Raw genomic sequence first — 15,752 nt, 5'->3', positions numbered from 1 at the left:
ATGTGTATGTGTGTATATGCTTTCCCTTTCTCAAAAACAAATGGTATTAAGTACATTTACACTGTTGTGCAACCATGACCACCATCCATTTCCAGTATTTTTTCATCTTCCCCACCCGAAACTCTATACCTATTAAACAATAACTCCCACTTTCCTCCCAGCTCCTGGCAACCACCATGTTATTTTCTGTTTCTGTGAATTTCTCAATTTTAAGTGGAATTATATACTATTTGTCCTTTGTGACTGGCTTGAAATACTTAGCAAAATGTCTTCAAGGTTCATCCACACTATAGCATGTGTCAGGATTTCCTTCTCTTAAAGGCTGAATAATATTCCACTGTATGTATATACCACATTTTGTTTATTCATTCTTCTGCTGCGGAACACTTGGGTTTCTCTGACTTTTTGGTTATTGTGAATAATACAGCTAAACATAGGTATAAAAATATCTGCTTGAGTCCTGCTTTCATTATTTTGCCTATATACCCTAAAGTGGAATTTGTGGATCATATGGTAATTCTATTTTTAAATTTTTGAGGAACTGCTATGTTTTCCATAATGGCTGCACCATTTTACATTCCCATTAGCAATACACAAGAGTTCCAATTTCTTCACATCCTCACCAACATTTGTTACTCTCTACTTATTTGATAATAGGCAACAATCCTAATGGGTGTGAAATGTTTTTATTTATTTATTTATTGTGGTTTTGATTTAATTTTCCTCATTAGAGATTTGAGCATCATTTAAAAATTTTATTTTTATGGAACTTATTGGGCTGACATTGGTTGATAAAATTATATAGGTTTCAAGTGTAAAATTCTATAATACATTGTCTATATATGGTATTGTGTTCACCACCAAAAGTCAAATCTCCTTCTATCACCATTTATCTTCCCTCATCCTCCTTTCCCTCTTGTAATCACTATACTGTTGTCTGTGTCTATGAGGTGTTTTATTTTTTTTTTTACTTAATCCCTTCACCTTTTTCACCTGGCCCCCCAAGCACCCTCCCCTCTGACAGTTGTCAGTCTGTTCTCTGTATTTATGACTCTGTTTCTATTTTGTTCATTAGATTCCACATATAAGTGCAATCACATGGTATTTTTCTTTCTCTGACTTATTTCACTTAGCATAATACTCTTCAGGTCCATCCATGCTGTTGCAAAAAGGAAGATTTCCTTCTTTTTTTTATGGCTTAGTATTCCATTGTGTAAAATTTACCACAGCTTTTTTTTTCTTAAATATATATTTTTATTGATTTCAGAGGGGAAGGGAGAGAAAGAGATAGAAACATCAATGATGTGAGGGTATCATTGATTGGCTGCCTCCTGCATACCCCCAACTGGGGATCAAGCCCGCAACCCGAGCATGTGCCCTTGACTGTAATCGAACCTGGGACCCTTCAGTCCGCAGGCCTATGCTCTATCCACTGAGCCAAACCGGCTAGGGCTACCACAGCTTTTTTTATACACTCATCTACTCCCAGAAAAAAACACTTTACTTTGCCATGATGAATTGTTTTAATATGTTGAATTCTAATTCCTAATATTGTATTTAAGATTTTTATAACAACATTCATACATGACTCTGTGTGTGTGTTGTATGTGCTGAAATCAAGTTTAGATATCAAAGTTCTACCTGCTTCATAAAAAGTATTTGGATGTCTCCCTACTTTTTATTTTATTTTGATTTTTTTAATATATCTTTATTAATTTCAGAGAGGAAAGGAGAGAGAAACATCAATGATGACAGAGAATCACTGATTGGCTGCCTCTTGCATGCCCCCTACTGGGGATTGAGCCCACAACCCGGGAATGTGCCCTTGACCGGAATTGAACCCGGGACCCTTCAGTTCAAAGGCTGATGCTCTATCCATTGAGCCAAAACAGCCAGGGGCTACTTTTTAAAAAAACTGATTTGAGAGACAGAGTGAGAGAAAAGAAAGGGGGAGGGAAAGAGAGAGAGAGAGACAATGATTTGTTGTTCCACTTATTCATGCATTCATTGGTTGATTCTTGTATGTACCCTGACCGAGAATTGAACCTGCAACCCTGGCTTATGGGAATGATCAACTGAGCCAAGTACCCTGGAATTGGGTCTTCAATTGAGATTTTGTCGTTTTTCAATTTTTTCCTGAGTTTGGAAAATTCTATTTTCACTTCTTTTATGTGATGTCCATTGTGCATTTCTAGTTTGACTTTTAAAATTTGTGATTCAGTGTATTTCCTATCTGTCAATACTTGTTTAATTGAATTTGAGTTGGTGTACAACAACAACTTTCCTCTGGTGAGTCACTGATTTTGGCAGTAGGATTTTCAGTAATTAAAATGGTTTTACCTTCATCTTCTTGTGGTGTTGTTTTTTTTCCCATATAGAAACTTTTTACAGATGTTGACTGCTGTTTACTAATCATTTGAAATGTCTTATATTTTTCTGGACCAGCAAAAACAGGAGGTTCTGTTTTGGCAGGGATCTTGAGTATTTCTGTTGGCATAGTGAAATATAGTTTCTTTAGTAGAAGAGCCTGTTTGGGTTGGGATGGGAGATTTGGTGTATCTTTTGATTTTATGATTCTCTTTTGTTCCTGTATAAATTGCTACTCCTTGCTTCCTTCTTTTCCTTCAGAATTATGTGTCCTTTCCTACCAAAAGTAGTTATCTTCCCAAGACTGCTATCTCTAGTTCTTTACACTTTCAATTCACTCTCTTCCTTCTGATTCCCCAATAGCCAATGCTCTAATCCAGTGGTTCTCAACCTGTGGGTTGCGACCCCTTTGGGGGTCGAACGACCCTTTCACAGGGGTCGCCTAAGACCATTGGAAAACACATATATAATTACATATTGTTTTTGTGATTAATCACTATGCTTTAATTATGTTCAATTTGTAACAATGAAAATACATCCTGCATATCAGATACTTACATTACGATTCATAACAGTAGCAAAATTACAGTAATGAAGTAGCAACGAAATAATTTTATGGGTGGGGGTCACCACAACATGAGGAACTGTATTAAAGGGTCATGGCATTAGGAAGGTTGAGAACCACTGCTCTAATCCAATAGGTCTTAGCTGTGTTCTCAGTATTTCCCACTCTGAATGGGACTACTAGTATATTTCTCTGGCGGTGATTTTAGCTATGTTAAATCCACATTGTCCTCTTTTTTATGCACTTCCCACCTATATAAAACACTTCATTTTGGTATGGATCTGTTACTGGCTATACTGGTTTCAGATCTTTTTATCTATGTAGATTAACATGTAATTGAAACTTGTGATATTCTTGACTCCTACTTATGTTTAGACATGAGTTATGGGTGGTTTGATTTACTCTCCTATTTGATCTGCACATTTCTGGAGAATTTATGGAAATATTTTTATTTTGATGATCAGCACTATCCCTGGGACCTTATATTTTTAATAGCCTCGCAAGATACTTCTAAATAGTGATTCATAAAGTAGGTTGAGAACAATCCAGTACCATGCAGTTATAAAAAGGATTGAAGTATGTCTCCAAACTACTAAGAAGTCATTTTAGGACATATCATCAAATGAAAGAAGCAAAGTTGAGAAAAGTATGCATAAAATGCTGTCCTTTATATAAGAGGGTGGAGGTTACATATCTATATATGTACACCCTCATGCACACACGGATATATTTGTTTATACTTTTTAAAATGGAATTTAAACCATAAAAGTCAAAGAAACTGGTTACCTATGGCAGAGGAAAGAAATAGGATGATGGGGATTTCTCTGAATATACTTTGTTTTATAGATTTGACTTTAAGAACAATGTATATCATTTATGTATTTATAAAGCAACATTTTTAAAAAGCGATTTTTAAAAAATATTTTTTTATTGATGTCAGAGAGGAAGGGAGAGGGAGAGATAGAAACATCAATGATGAGAGAGATTCACTGATCGGCTTCCTCCTGCATGTCCCACACTGGAGATTGAGCCCATAACCCAGGCATGTGCACCAATACTCAACCACTGAGCCACACCAGCCAGGCTAAAAAAACGATCTTTAAAAATTAAAAATTAAATTAAACAAGTGAATCTAGGTTTATAACAAATTGGTGGCATGGCCACCCAGAGAGAAACTAATGCAAATGACCTTATAACATCATTAGAGGCCCGGTGCACGAATTCATGCACCAGTGGGGTCCCTCAGCCTGGCCTGCAGGATCGGGCCGAAACCAGCTCTCCAACATCCCCTGAGGGGTCCTGGATTGCGAGAGGGTGCAGGCCAGGCCAAGGGACCCCACCTGTGCACTATCAGGGCCGGGGAGGGACATGGGAGGTTGGCCAGATGGGGAGGGACCACGGGAGAGCTCCAGGGCGTGTCTGGCCCATCTTGCTCAGTCCTGATCGGCCAGACCCCAGCAACAAGCTAACCTACTGGTCGGCGCATCTTCCCCCTGGTGGTTAGTGCACGTCATAGCGACTGGTCGACCGGTCGACAATCTGTCCCCTGGTGGTCAGTGCAGTGAACGTCATAGCGACTGGTCAACTGTCTGCCCCCTGGTGGTTAGTGCACATCATTGCAAGCGGTTGAGTGGCCTTAGCATATCATTAGCATATTATGCTTTGATTGGTTGAACGGACGACCAGACACTTAGCATATTAGGCTTTTATTATATAGGATTAGACTTTCTTGAGGGTAAGAAAAAAATTTGTAAAAAACTCAAACATTATTTAGGTCTCATAATGGTGGCAAGTGTTGGTATTGCTATTCTGAGACTCGTATATATGTATTATAGGATAAAACAAATGATTTTTAGTGACATGGAAAACTAGAGTTTTGGGATGGTACAAAGGCAATACAGATTTAAGAGACTGAAGACAAAATCAGTAAAAACACCATTGTCCTGAATTTTAGTAGGAAGTATTAATATAAACTAATGATTTTTTATCCTAATAAAAAAGATGCTCCTACCTCTCGATACCAAAAAGACCTAGAAAGAATGATCAACTCAATAGCACTGAGCACTCTAGTGCTTAGATTATAGTCTCTAAATACCACCTCCCACTAAAAGGAGCCTAGGCACCTAAAAGAAATAGCCAATTCTTTATTTGGGCCAAGAAATGTATAAGATGAGCAAGGAACATTTTAAATTCCAAAAATCAAAGAGAGCTATCAAATAATAAAGAGTCAGGAGACAACTTGATGAAGCTTAGATGAGGCCAAAGATGGGATACTTCAAGAATCAATAAAAACAATTAGTGCAATGAAGTGAAACATATCAAATATGTATGAATCCTTGAGTTAATGATACTAAACAGCAACAACAAAACCCTCCTTAAATATTTTTTGGAGAATGTTAGTAAAGCAATTCATTATTTTGAAAATTGGTAAAGAAAAGAATCAAGCATTTAAACCATCTTTCTTATATGAATTATGCCTAAGGATAACCAAATAGTTGATGAAAGTTTATTTTAATAGGTATTGTCCACTTAATTTATATGGATGGAATGAATGGTAAAATTACAATTCCCCATTTTGCAAGCATGATAAATTGACAAATTTAACCAGAGGTCAGCAAACTATAGCCAGCAGGCAACGCTACCCATTTTGTAAATAAAGTGTTACTGGAACACAGCTTGCCCGTCTGTTTATGTATTGTCTATGGCTGCTTTGGCATTACAAAGATAAAGTTAAGTAGCTGCAATAGAGAATCTAAGGCCCCATAAAGCCAGTAATATTTACTATTTGACCCATTAAAAAAATTTGGGAAGCCCAGATCTAGACCACAAGCAGTAATGACTACTACATTATAAAAATGAGGACTATCAGACCAAAGAGCTTCCTAATAGAAGTAAACATCACCATCTATAAAATATTCGTAGGAAAAAAACTGAACCTGAACATGATCAAGCCTCTAGATGTAGCTACCAATTTCTAGGAAAGAGGATAGAGAAACATGTTAAATGATACTATAGAGATACAATCAGCAAAATCTAATTATGGAAAATTTTGAAGACAAATGACTTAGATTTTTCAACACATAAATTGCCAGAAAAAAATTGAGAGAAGGAGAACCCAAAGATTAAAAGAGGCTTAAGGGACATATCAATCAACTGCAATATGTGGATCTTATTTGAATCCTGATTCAAAGAAACTGTAATGTGTGTGTGTGTGTGTGTGTATGTGTGTGTGTGTGAGAGAGAGAAAGAGAGAGAGAGAAAGAGAATAGAGAAAATTTAAACACCGAGTAAAAAATGTGTTAATATTAAAAAGTATCATTAATTTATGTGATGTTATTATAATTGTGTTTAAAATTATTGTTTATGAGAGATACAGATTAAATATTTAATGACAAATACTATGGGTGATTGAGCAGAAGGCAGGGAGTGTGTAAAGACACAGATAAAACAAGATGGACTTTGTTGATAAATATCGAGGATAAAGGATACATGGATATTCACAGTGCTATTCTTTCTACCTTTGTATACATTTGAAATTTTACATTACAAATAATTTTTTTAATAGGGGAAAATGCTAAATAACCACCTGGGGAGCGCTTTCAAACAATACATATTCTCTTATGCTCAATTAATGTAGCACGACCTCCCGATGGGAACATAGCTCTTACATACAAAACCCATAACCCACATCTCTCTATCCTCCATTGAGACTCACTGCAATCATGATTCATAGTAACTGCAAAGATGGGCTCAATCTCTCAGGTATATTAAGGCAAAAGAAGAAAAAGATGAATCTGATCTTTAGGAGAAAAATCTAGTGAGGTTATTAGTTTAAGTGAAATAATACATTTTACTGAATAATTAGTTAAAAGTGAGAAAATCCCAGGACCAAGTGAGAATTTAGGGGAAAGGAGATAAGAGATCCTTCTAATAGTCATCCTTTCTATTGGGAGATTTTCCTTTCACCTCTTGTTATTATTGTAGGATTTGTTAAAAGCTCTATGGTTTTTTGAAGCAGATTAAATGGCAAGACCTCCTTCCATTCTGTCTATCATGTAAATGGGAACTGACAAGAAGGATGAAGGGTGTGGTTTTTTGTTAGCAAAAGAAGAGTTTGAGAGATGCTTGAATATTATAAGTTAATGTAGAGATGGAGATGTCCAGATTTTACAGCTCATTTTATTTTGGGTGGGCCTTTTCTTTTGGACCATATGAAAAAGAGGAGGCAGGCAGGGGACCCTAGGCTTTCCCATAATGGGATGTATAATTTTGGGAAGATAATTGGTTAAAGAGGACTTGGGTCTAATTACTCACCCAGAGGGGGCTGCAGCATACCCCCATTCTTCTCACAGTTCCCAATAGGCTGGATTTCAGTGGAGTCAACCAGCCGCCAGAAGTCATTCTTGTTGTCGCTGCCATCAAGGCGAAGGCGGAGGCGAGCTCCTGTTAGTCCAACTACTGTAGCGATACAGGTAGATGTGGTGTTCCTGGGATCCTGTGCCTCTAATTTCATGCTGATCTTGAACTCGTTGCTTGGAGGTGTGTAGGACTGAGGAGAACAAGCCATGGGGATTAGGCAGACTAAGGTAAGTGGCATTTTCAGTAAGGATGTTAGATGGAACCTGAAAATTCATGCCTTGGACTCAAAGTGGTTACAGCTTGACCAGGGACAAACCACTGTGAATTATTCCCTAATACTTAGGAAGATTTACATACAAAAGAAACACTAGAAGGTAAGAAAGGGAAAAAATTACTTTCCACTGAAGCATCAAATATTGACTCACACCAGTAAGAAAAGGACAAGAGTGCCTCAAATGGTCCTTACTTAATACTCTCTCATCTTATTTTCTCCAACTCTCTAATTCTCTAGGTACTCATGTTTTCTTTTTAGAAATCATCCAATTTACCTATTATCTACTAAGTGTCTCTTCATGAAGTGATGTCGTATATATTGCTTTGTAAATCCAGCACACAGACTACTATTGGGGGGGAGGTGTCAATTTTTTTCTTATTTTGACATTGATACATTGATATATAAATCAATTTATATCTTTAAAAACAATTTTAAGTTATAATTCATATAAAATATACACTTTGGTAAATCCTGACATATGAATACATCCATGATGCCATATACATATATATACCTTTGAAACCATCACCACAATCAAGATGATGAACATGGACATGTTCTCTCATGTCTCTTTATAATCCTTCTGTCTAGCCCTTCCCAGACCCGTTTCCAGACAAATACTGATCTACTTTCACTGTAGATTGAGTTGTATTTTCTAGTCTTCAATGGAATTATAGAGAATATATTGTTTGTTTTTTTGTCCAGCTTCTTTCACTCAGCATAACTATTCTGATATTCATCCATATTGTTAAATGTACCAATAATTCATTTTTGTTTTTGTTCTTTAAAGACTTTTTTTTAGAGCAGCTTTAGGTTCACAACAAAACTGAGAGGAAGATACAGAGATTTCCCATATATACCCTATCTCCACACATGAACAGCCTCTCCTATTACCGGCATCCCCCACCACAGTGGTACATTTGTTACAATTGATGAACCTACATTGATACATCATAATCTCTCAAAGCACACAGTTTACAGTAGGGTTCTCTCTTGGTGTTGTACATTGGGTTTGGACAAAGGTATAATGACATTTATCTACATTATAGTATCATACTAAATAGTTTCACTGGCCAAAAAGTACTCAGTGATCTGCATATTCATCCTTCCTCCACTCAACCACTGGCAACTACTGATCTTTTCACTGTCTCTTTTCTAGAATGTATGTAGCCTTTTTAGATAGGCTTCTTTTCTTTTGTAATAAGCATTTAAGTTTCCTTTATGTCTTTTCATGGCTTGATAGCTAATTTCCTTTTAGGGGTGAATAACACTCCTTTGTCTGGCTATACCACAGTTTATTCGTTCATCTACTGAAGGGCATCTTTCAAGTTTTGGCAATTATGAATAAAGCTGCAATAAACATCCATTTTCAGGTTTTTGTATGGTCAAACATTTTCAGTTCCTTTGGGTAAACACAAAGGAATAGAATTGCTGTATCATATGGTAACAGTACATTTAGTTTTGTCAGAAATCACCAATATGTCTTACAAAATGACTGTACCCTTTTGCATTCCCACAAGCAATGAGTGAGAATTACTGTTGCTCCATATCCTTGCAAGCACATGGCGGTGTCAGTATTCTGGATTTTGACCACTCTAATAGGTGTGTAGTGGTATTTAATTTGCATTTAAAACATTTTTTTCACATTTTAAAAATCTCTGCATTATCTTTTTTTGGTGGTATCTAAGATCTTTGGCTCATTTTTAAATTAAGTTGTTGGTTTTCTTATTGTTGAGTTTTTAAGTGTTCTTTGTATATTTTGTATAACAGTCTGTTAGCAGATGTGTCTTTTGCACATTATTTTCTCCCAATCTGTGGCCTGTCTTCTCATTCTCTTGTTAGTGTCTTTCACAGAGCAGAAACTTTTAATATTTTTTTAAATATATATTTTACTGATTTTTTACAGAGAGGAAGGGAGAGGGATAGAGAGGTAGAAACATCGATGAGAAACATCGATCAGCTGCCTCCTGCACACCTCCTACTGGGGATGTGCCCGCAACCAAAGTACAAGCCCCTAACCGGAATCGAACCTGGGACCCTTCAGTCCGCAGGCCGATGCTCCATCCACTGAGCCAAACCAGTTAGGGCAGAAACTTTTAATATTAATGAAGTCCAGCTTATCAATTATTTCTTTCATGGATCATGCCTTTGGTGTTGTATCTAAAAAGTCATCACCATACCCAAGGTCTTCCTGTTTTTCTCTTATGTTATTTTCTAGGAGTTGTATAGTTTTAAGTGTTACATTTAGGTCTGAGGTTTATTTTGACTTAATTTTTGTGAAGGGAGTAAGGTCTGTGTCTAGATTCATTTTTTGCCTGTGGCTGTCCAGTTGTTTCAGTACCATTTGTTAAAAAGACTATCTTTGCTCTACTGTATTGCTTTTGCTCATTTTTCAAAGATCAGTTGACTATATTTATGTGGGACTATTTTGGAGCTCTCTATTCTGTTTCATTGATCTATTTATCTGTTCTCTTATCAATACCACATTGTCTTGATTACTGTAGCGATATAGTAATTCTTGAATTTGGGTAGTGTCAGTCTTCAAACTTTGTTGTTCTTCTTCAATTTTGTGTTGGCTCTTCTGTATCTTTTGCCAATCCATATAAACTTTAGAATTCGTTTGTCAATATCCACAAAATAACTTGCTGAAATTTTGATTAAGCTTGCATTGAATCTATAGATCAAGTTGGGAAGAACCGACATTTTGAACAATATTGAGTCTTCCTTTTCTTGGTCACGAACTCTCTATTTTTAAGTTTTTTTTTATTTCATTTATCTAAGTTCTAAAGTTTTCCTCAGATAATTTTTATACGTATTTTGTTAGATTTATAACTAAGTATTTCATCTTTGGAGGTGCTCATATAAATGATATTTTTAATTTCAAATTCCACTTTTTAATTGCTGGTATATAGAAAAGTGATTGACTCATATATTAACCTTGTATTGGCAACTGTACTATAATTGCTTATTAGTTCTAGAAATTTTTTTTGTCAATTCTTTTAGATTTTCTACATAAACAATCATGTCATCTATGAACAAACAGTTTTATTTCTTCCTTCCCAATTTGTATACCCTTTATTTCCTTTTCTTATTTTATTGCAATAGCTAGGATTTCCAGGATGATGTTGAAAAGAAGTGGTGCCTTCTTTCGGATGTTAGTGGGAAAGCTAGTTTTTAACCATTAAGTGTGATCTTGGCTATAGGTTTTTAAAAAATAGATAGTAACATTCAGCGTAACTATTATGATATTCATCCATATTGTTGAATGGAATCAATAATCCATTTCTTTTTGTTTCTGAGTAGTATATCATGTTGATGGACATTTGGTGTGTTTCCAGTTTTTCACTATTACAAATAAATCTCTTATGAACATCCACACATATGAATATACTTACTCTATTTCCATACATATTTCAGGAATATGGTAAAGTGGAATCATATGATAGGTATATGTATAACTCACATACCAGAATATTTAACTTTTTACAGTATATAATTCAGTGGTTTTTAGTATATTCACAGAGGCAAACATCACCACCTAAATTTAGAACATTTTCATCATGCCCACAATAGAAACCCCATATCCATTAGCCTTCTCTCCCCATTTTCCCCTCAGGCAATCCCCTGAAAACCATCAATCTACTTTCTGTTTCTTTTTAATATTTCTTAATTGATTTCAGAAAGGGAAAGGGAGAGAGAGAAACATCAGTGATGAGAGAGAATCATTGATCAGTTGCCTCCTGCCCATCCCCTTGGAGCCTGAAACCTGGGCCTGTGACCTGACTGGGAATTGAACTGTGACTTCCTGGTTCATAGATCAATGTTCAACCATTGAGCCACACTGGTTGGGCTATTTTCTGTTTCTATGGATTCATCTATTCTGAAGATTAATATAAGTGGAATTTTATAATATGTGAATAGCTCCTTTCTTCACTTAGTGCATTGTTTACAAGGTTAATCTGGAGTGTTTATCAGTACTTCATTTTCATTGCTGAATAACATTCTATTATATAGATATACGATTTTGCTTATCCATTCATCAGTTGATAAACATTTGGATTGTTTCCTCTTTTTAGCTATTAGGTATAATAATGCCTTGAACATTTGTGTATAAGTTTTTGTGAGGTCATATGTTTTGATTTCTCTCTCTCTTGGGTACATACCTAAATGTGAGACTGATGGGTCATGAGGCAATTCTATTTTTAGTAAATTTCAAACTGTTTTCTAAAGTGCCTACAGCATTTTACAATCTCACCACCTACATATAAGGGTTCCAATTTCTCTACATCCTCAGCAACACGTGTTTTTGTCTGCCTTTTTTATTTCAGCTACCCTAGATGTGAAGTGGTATCTCATTACAATTTTGATTTGTATTTCCTTAATGATGTTAAGCATCTTTTACATGCTTGTTGGCTATTTGTAAATATATGGAGAAAGACCTATTCAAATTCTTTGCCCATTTAAATCTTGGGATATTTAACTGGTGAGGTGGTAAGAGTTCTTCATATCTTCCAGATTCAAGTTCCTTATTAGATACATGATTTGTAAATATTATCTCCCATTGTATGGGTTGTCTTTTCACTTTCTTGATAGTAGAAGCACGAAAGCAGTTAGCTTTGTCTATCAAGTTTCACCTCTATTGTTTGTAGTTTTAGTGCCATATCTAAGAAATCATTGCCTAGTCCAAGATTTATTCCTGTTTTTTTCTAAGAGTGTCATAGTTTTATCTCTTACATTCAGGTCTATCATCCACTTGGAGTCAATTTTCATAAATGGTGTGGAGGATGGGTCCAACTTCATTCTTTTGTACATGAATATCCAGTTGTCCCCATATTAGTTGTTGAAAATATCACTGAACTGTCTTGGCATCTTTGTCCAAATCAATTGAACATAAATGCATGGGTTTATTTCTGTACTCTCAAATCTAATCCACTGATCTATATGTCTATCTTTATGTCAGTACCACAGTGTCTTAAGTACTGTTGATTTGTAGTAAGTTTTGAAACCAGGAAATATAAATCATCTACCTTTGTTCTCTTTTTTCCCATAATTGGCTATTCTGGGTCCTTTGTAATTCTATGTGAATTTTAGAGTCAACTTGTCAACTTCTACAAAGTAGGCATATGGGATTTTAGTAAGAAGTACATCAAATCAATAGATCAATTTGGAGAGTATTGCTGTCAGCTGTGGTTTGTCAATATTTTCTCCAAGTCTATGGCTTATATTTTCATTCTCTTATCAATATCTTTTGAAGAGCAGAAGTTCTTAATTTTGACAAAGTCTACTTTATGAATTTTTAATGGATCATGCTTTTGGTAAGCTGTTTTCTAAAGTTTTCTTTATATAAGTTTCACATATTGTTAGTTCATTCATAAATATTAATTTTTACAAATATTAATTTTTAATATTCATAAATATTAATTCATAAATATTAATTTTTCCTGCTATTGTAAATTGATATTTTTCTTTCATTATAACTTTATTGAGTTACTTTTCACCACTGAGTAAAATGTTGGCTTTAGTACTGAGGTATAAATACTTTGCAAGTTAAGAATGTATTATTCAATTCCTAGTTAAATTAGTGATTTTTATTTTTGTTCAATAGTATGTTGAAGTTTTCTGCCAAACTATTTTCCAAAGAAACTGAAACATTTTACATTTTCACCAGTGGTTTATGAAAATCCTATTTGCTCCATAACCTTGCCACTATTAGGTATGGTCAGTCTTCCCACATATTTTCTTCGGTTTTTGTTCTAATTTTTCAGTCTGGATCCCTTTTACTTCTTTTATTTGGCCTGGTCTCATTGGTAGTACAATGCTGAATAGAAATAGCAAGAAAAAAACATCCTTGTCTTGTTTCTGACCTTAAGAAAAAAGCATTTTATATGATGTTATCTGTAGGCTTTTTATAGATGTCCTTTGGGGCTTAGGATTTTTAAAAATTCCTTCTATTTCTTGTTTGCTGAGAGTTTTTATTAATGGACACTGAATTTTGTCAAATGCTTTCTTTGCATCTGTTTAGATAATCTTATTTCCGTCATAGTGTGTTCATGTGGTCAATTACACTGATTGATTTCCAAATGTTAAATCAACCTTGATTCTTGAAACTAAACTCCAGTTGTCATGAATTATTTTTATATATTGTTTGATTCAATTTCCTAAAATTTTGTTTAGAATTTGTACATGTATTTTTATGTGGGATGTAACACTGTAGTTTTCTTTTCCATCAATGTTGGCCTGGTTTTGGTATCAGAATAACGCTTGCCTTATAGAATGAGACAAAAGGTATTCCCTTCTCGTAAACATTCTAGAAGAGTCAATGTAGAATTTGCATTATTTTTTCCCTTAAATGTTTGAAACAATTCATTGGTGAAGTCATCTAGGCTTGGAATTTACTAAAAACTTAGTTCTGTGGCAGAAATAGTGCTATTCATATTTCCTAAGTGAGCTTTTGGTACTTTTTGTCATTCATGAAATTATCCATTTCATTTAAATCTTGGGTTATTTAACTGGTGAGGTGGTTAAGAGTGAAATTTGTCTATCAAGTTTCACCTCTATTGAGGTGAAATTTAAAGGCATAAGTTTGTTCATAGTATTCCTTTAATATCTCTTTAATATCTCTAGACTCAATAATGATGTTACCGCTTTTAGTTTGATGTTAGTAATTTATGTTTCTCTCTTTTCATTCTTGATCAGCTGGCCAGAAGTTTACCTCATTGAAAAGAATCAGCTGTAGGTTTCAATGATATTTTTCTATTATATTTCTGGTTTTTATTTGATTGATTTAAGCTCTACTCTTGATTTTATGCTCTGTTTTTTTTTCTTTGCTTAATTTGGGGTTATTCATTTTTCCTAGCTTTTTAAAGTAGGAGCTACATGAAACTTTTCTTCTTTTCTAATGTAAATGTTTAGTGCTATAAATTTCTCCCTAAAAACTACTTTGGCATCATACCACAATTTCTTAAATGTTCTGCTTTCATTTTCATTTAATTGAAAATACTTTCTAATGTTCCTAAATACCTCTATGGGTATTTAGAAATGTGATACTTAGTTTCCAAATATTTGGAGATCTTCCAGATAACCTTCTGCTATTCATTTTTAATTTATTTCCAATGTATCAGAGACTATATTTCATATTATTTAAATTCTTTTAAATTTATCAAACCTTATTGTACAGTCCAGGAAATGGTCTAACCTAGTAAATGTTCTGCATGCACTTGAAAAGAATACATATTCTATTGTCGTTAGAGAGTATCAATCAGGTCAGGTTGGCTGGTAGTGTTGTTTGAATCTTCTATACAGATACTTGCTTATTTTCTGTCTACTTGTTTTCTAATCATAGAAAGGGTATTAAAAGTCTGACTGCCGATAAATTTTAGGCTTATTTATGTCTTCTTATTTTTTACTTCACCTAAGGAATTTGACCCCTTAGCACATCATAAAATACCTTCTTTATCCCTGGTAATATTCTTTGCTCTGATATATACTTTCATATTAATATGGTCAATGTCAGCATGGTATATCATTTTCCTTTCAGCCTATTTGCCTTTCTTTTTAAAGTGTAGTTTCTTGCAAGCAGTATATAATTGTGTTGCTTTCTATTTAATGTGACAAGTTTAGCCTTTTAATTGGGGCATTTAGACCTTTCATAATCACTCTGATTACTGATATGGTTGGATTTAAATCCACTATATTGCTATTTGTTTTCTATTATTTTAGTGGTTGCTTTGGGGTTTATAGTAAACACATTTAACTTATCAGCCTATCTTATTATATTTTACTACTTCATGTATATGAATCTTATCAATATTATACTTAGGATTTCTCTTGGCATTTAAATTATTATCATACATTTTATTTATACAAATTTTAATTATCTTTACAATGCAATATTATTGTTGTTTATACAATTATCTTTTTTGTGTGTGTGTGTGTGTGTGTTTTCCTTTAATTTTATTAATTTTTTTGGGGGGGGGAAGCAGTGAACTCTTTTTTTTATATATTTTTTTTATTGCTTAAATTATTACAAAGAGTATTACATATTTCTCCTTTTTTTCCCCTGCCCTTGACAATCCCCTGGCCTCCCCTACCCCCCAGTGTCTTATGTCCATTGGTTATGCTTATATGCATGCATACAAGTCCTTTGGTTGATCTCTTACCACCCCCCCCACCCCCCCCCCCAATCTC

The 15,752-nt window shown here is 34.6% G+C and overlaps 1 protein-coding gene across 17 annotated transcripts in view; it reads right to left on the bottom strand.

Annotated features, from left to right (window-relative positions):
- Positions 1-15,752, bottom strand: part of SCMH1 (Scm polycomb group protein homolog 1) — a 109,277-nt gene that overhangs the window by 63,872 nt on the left and 29,653 nt on the right. For all 17 annotated transcript variants that reach the window (XM_023752700.1, XM_023752705.1, XM_006087242.3 and 14 more), the window contains one exon: positions 7,247-7,481. In XM_023752700.1, coding sequence (XP_023608468.1) covers positions 7,247-7,481 — 235 coding nt within the window. The remainder of the gene's footprint in view (positions 1-7,246; positions 7,482-15,752) is intronic.

This window comes from Myotis lucifugus, unplaced genomic scaffold, assembly GCF_000147115.1.
Source record: "Myotis lucifugus unplaced genomic scaffold, Myoluc2.0 scaffold_37, whole genome shotgun sequence".
Taxonomy (NCBI): domain Eukaryota; kingdom Metazoa; phylum Chordata; class Mammalia; order Chiroptera; family Vespertilionidae; genus Myotis; species Myotis lucifugus.
This window is presented reverse-complemented; position numbering and strand designations above follow the sequence as displayed.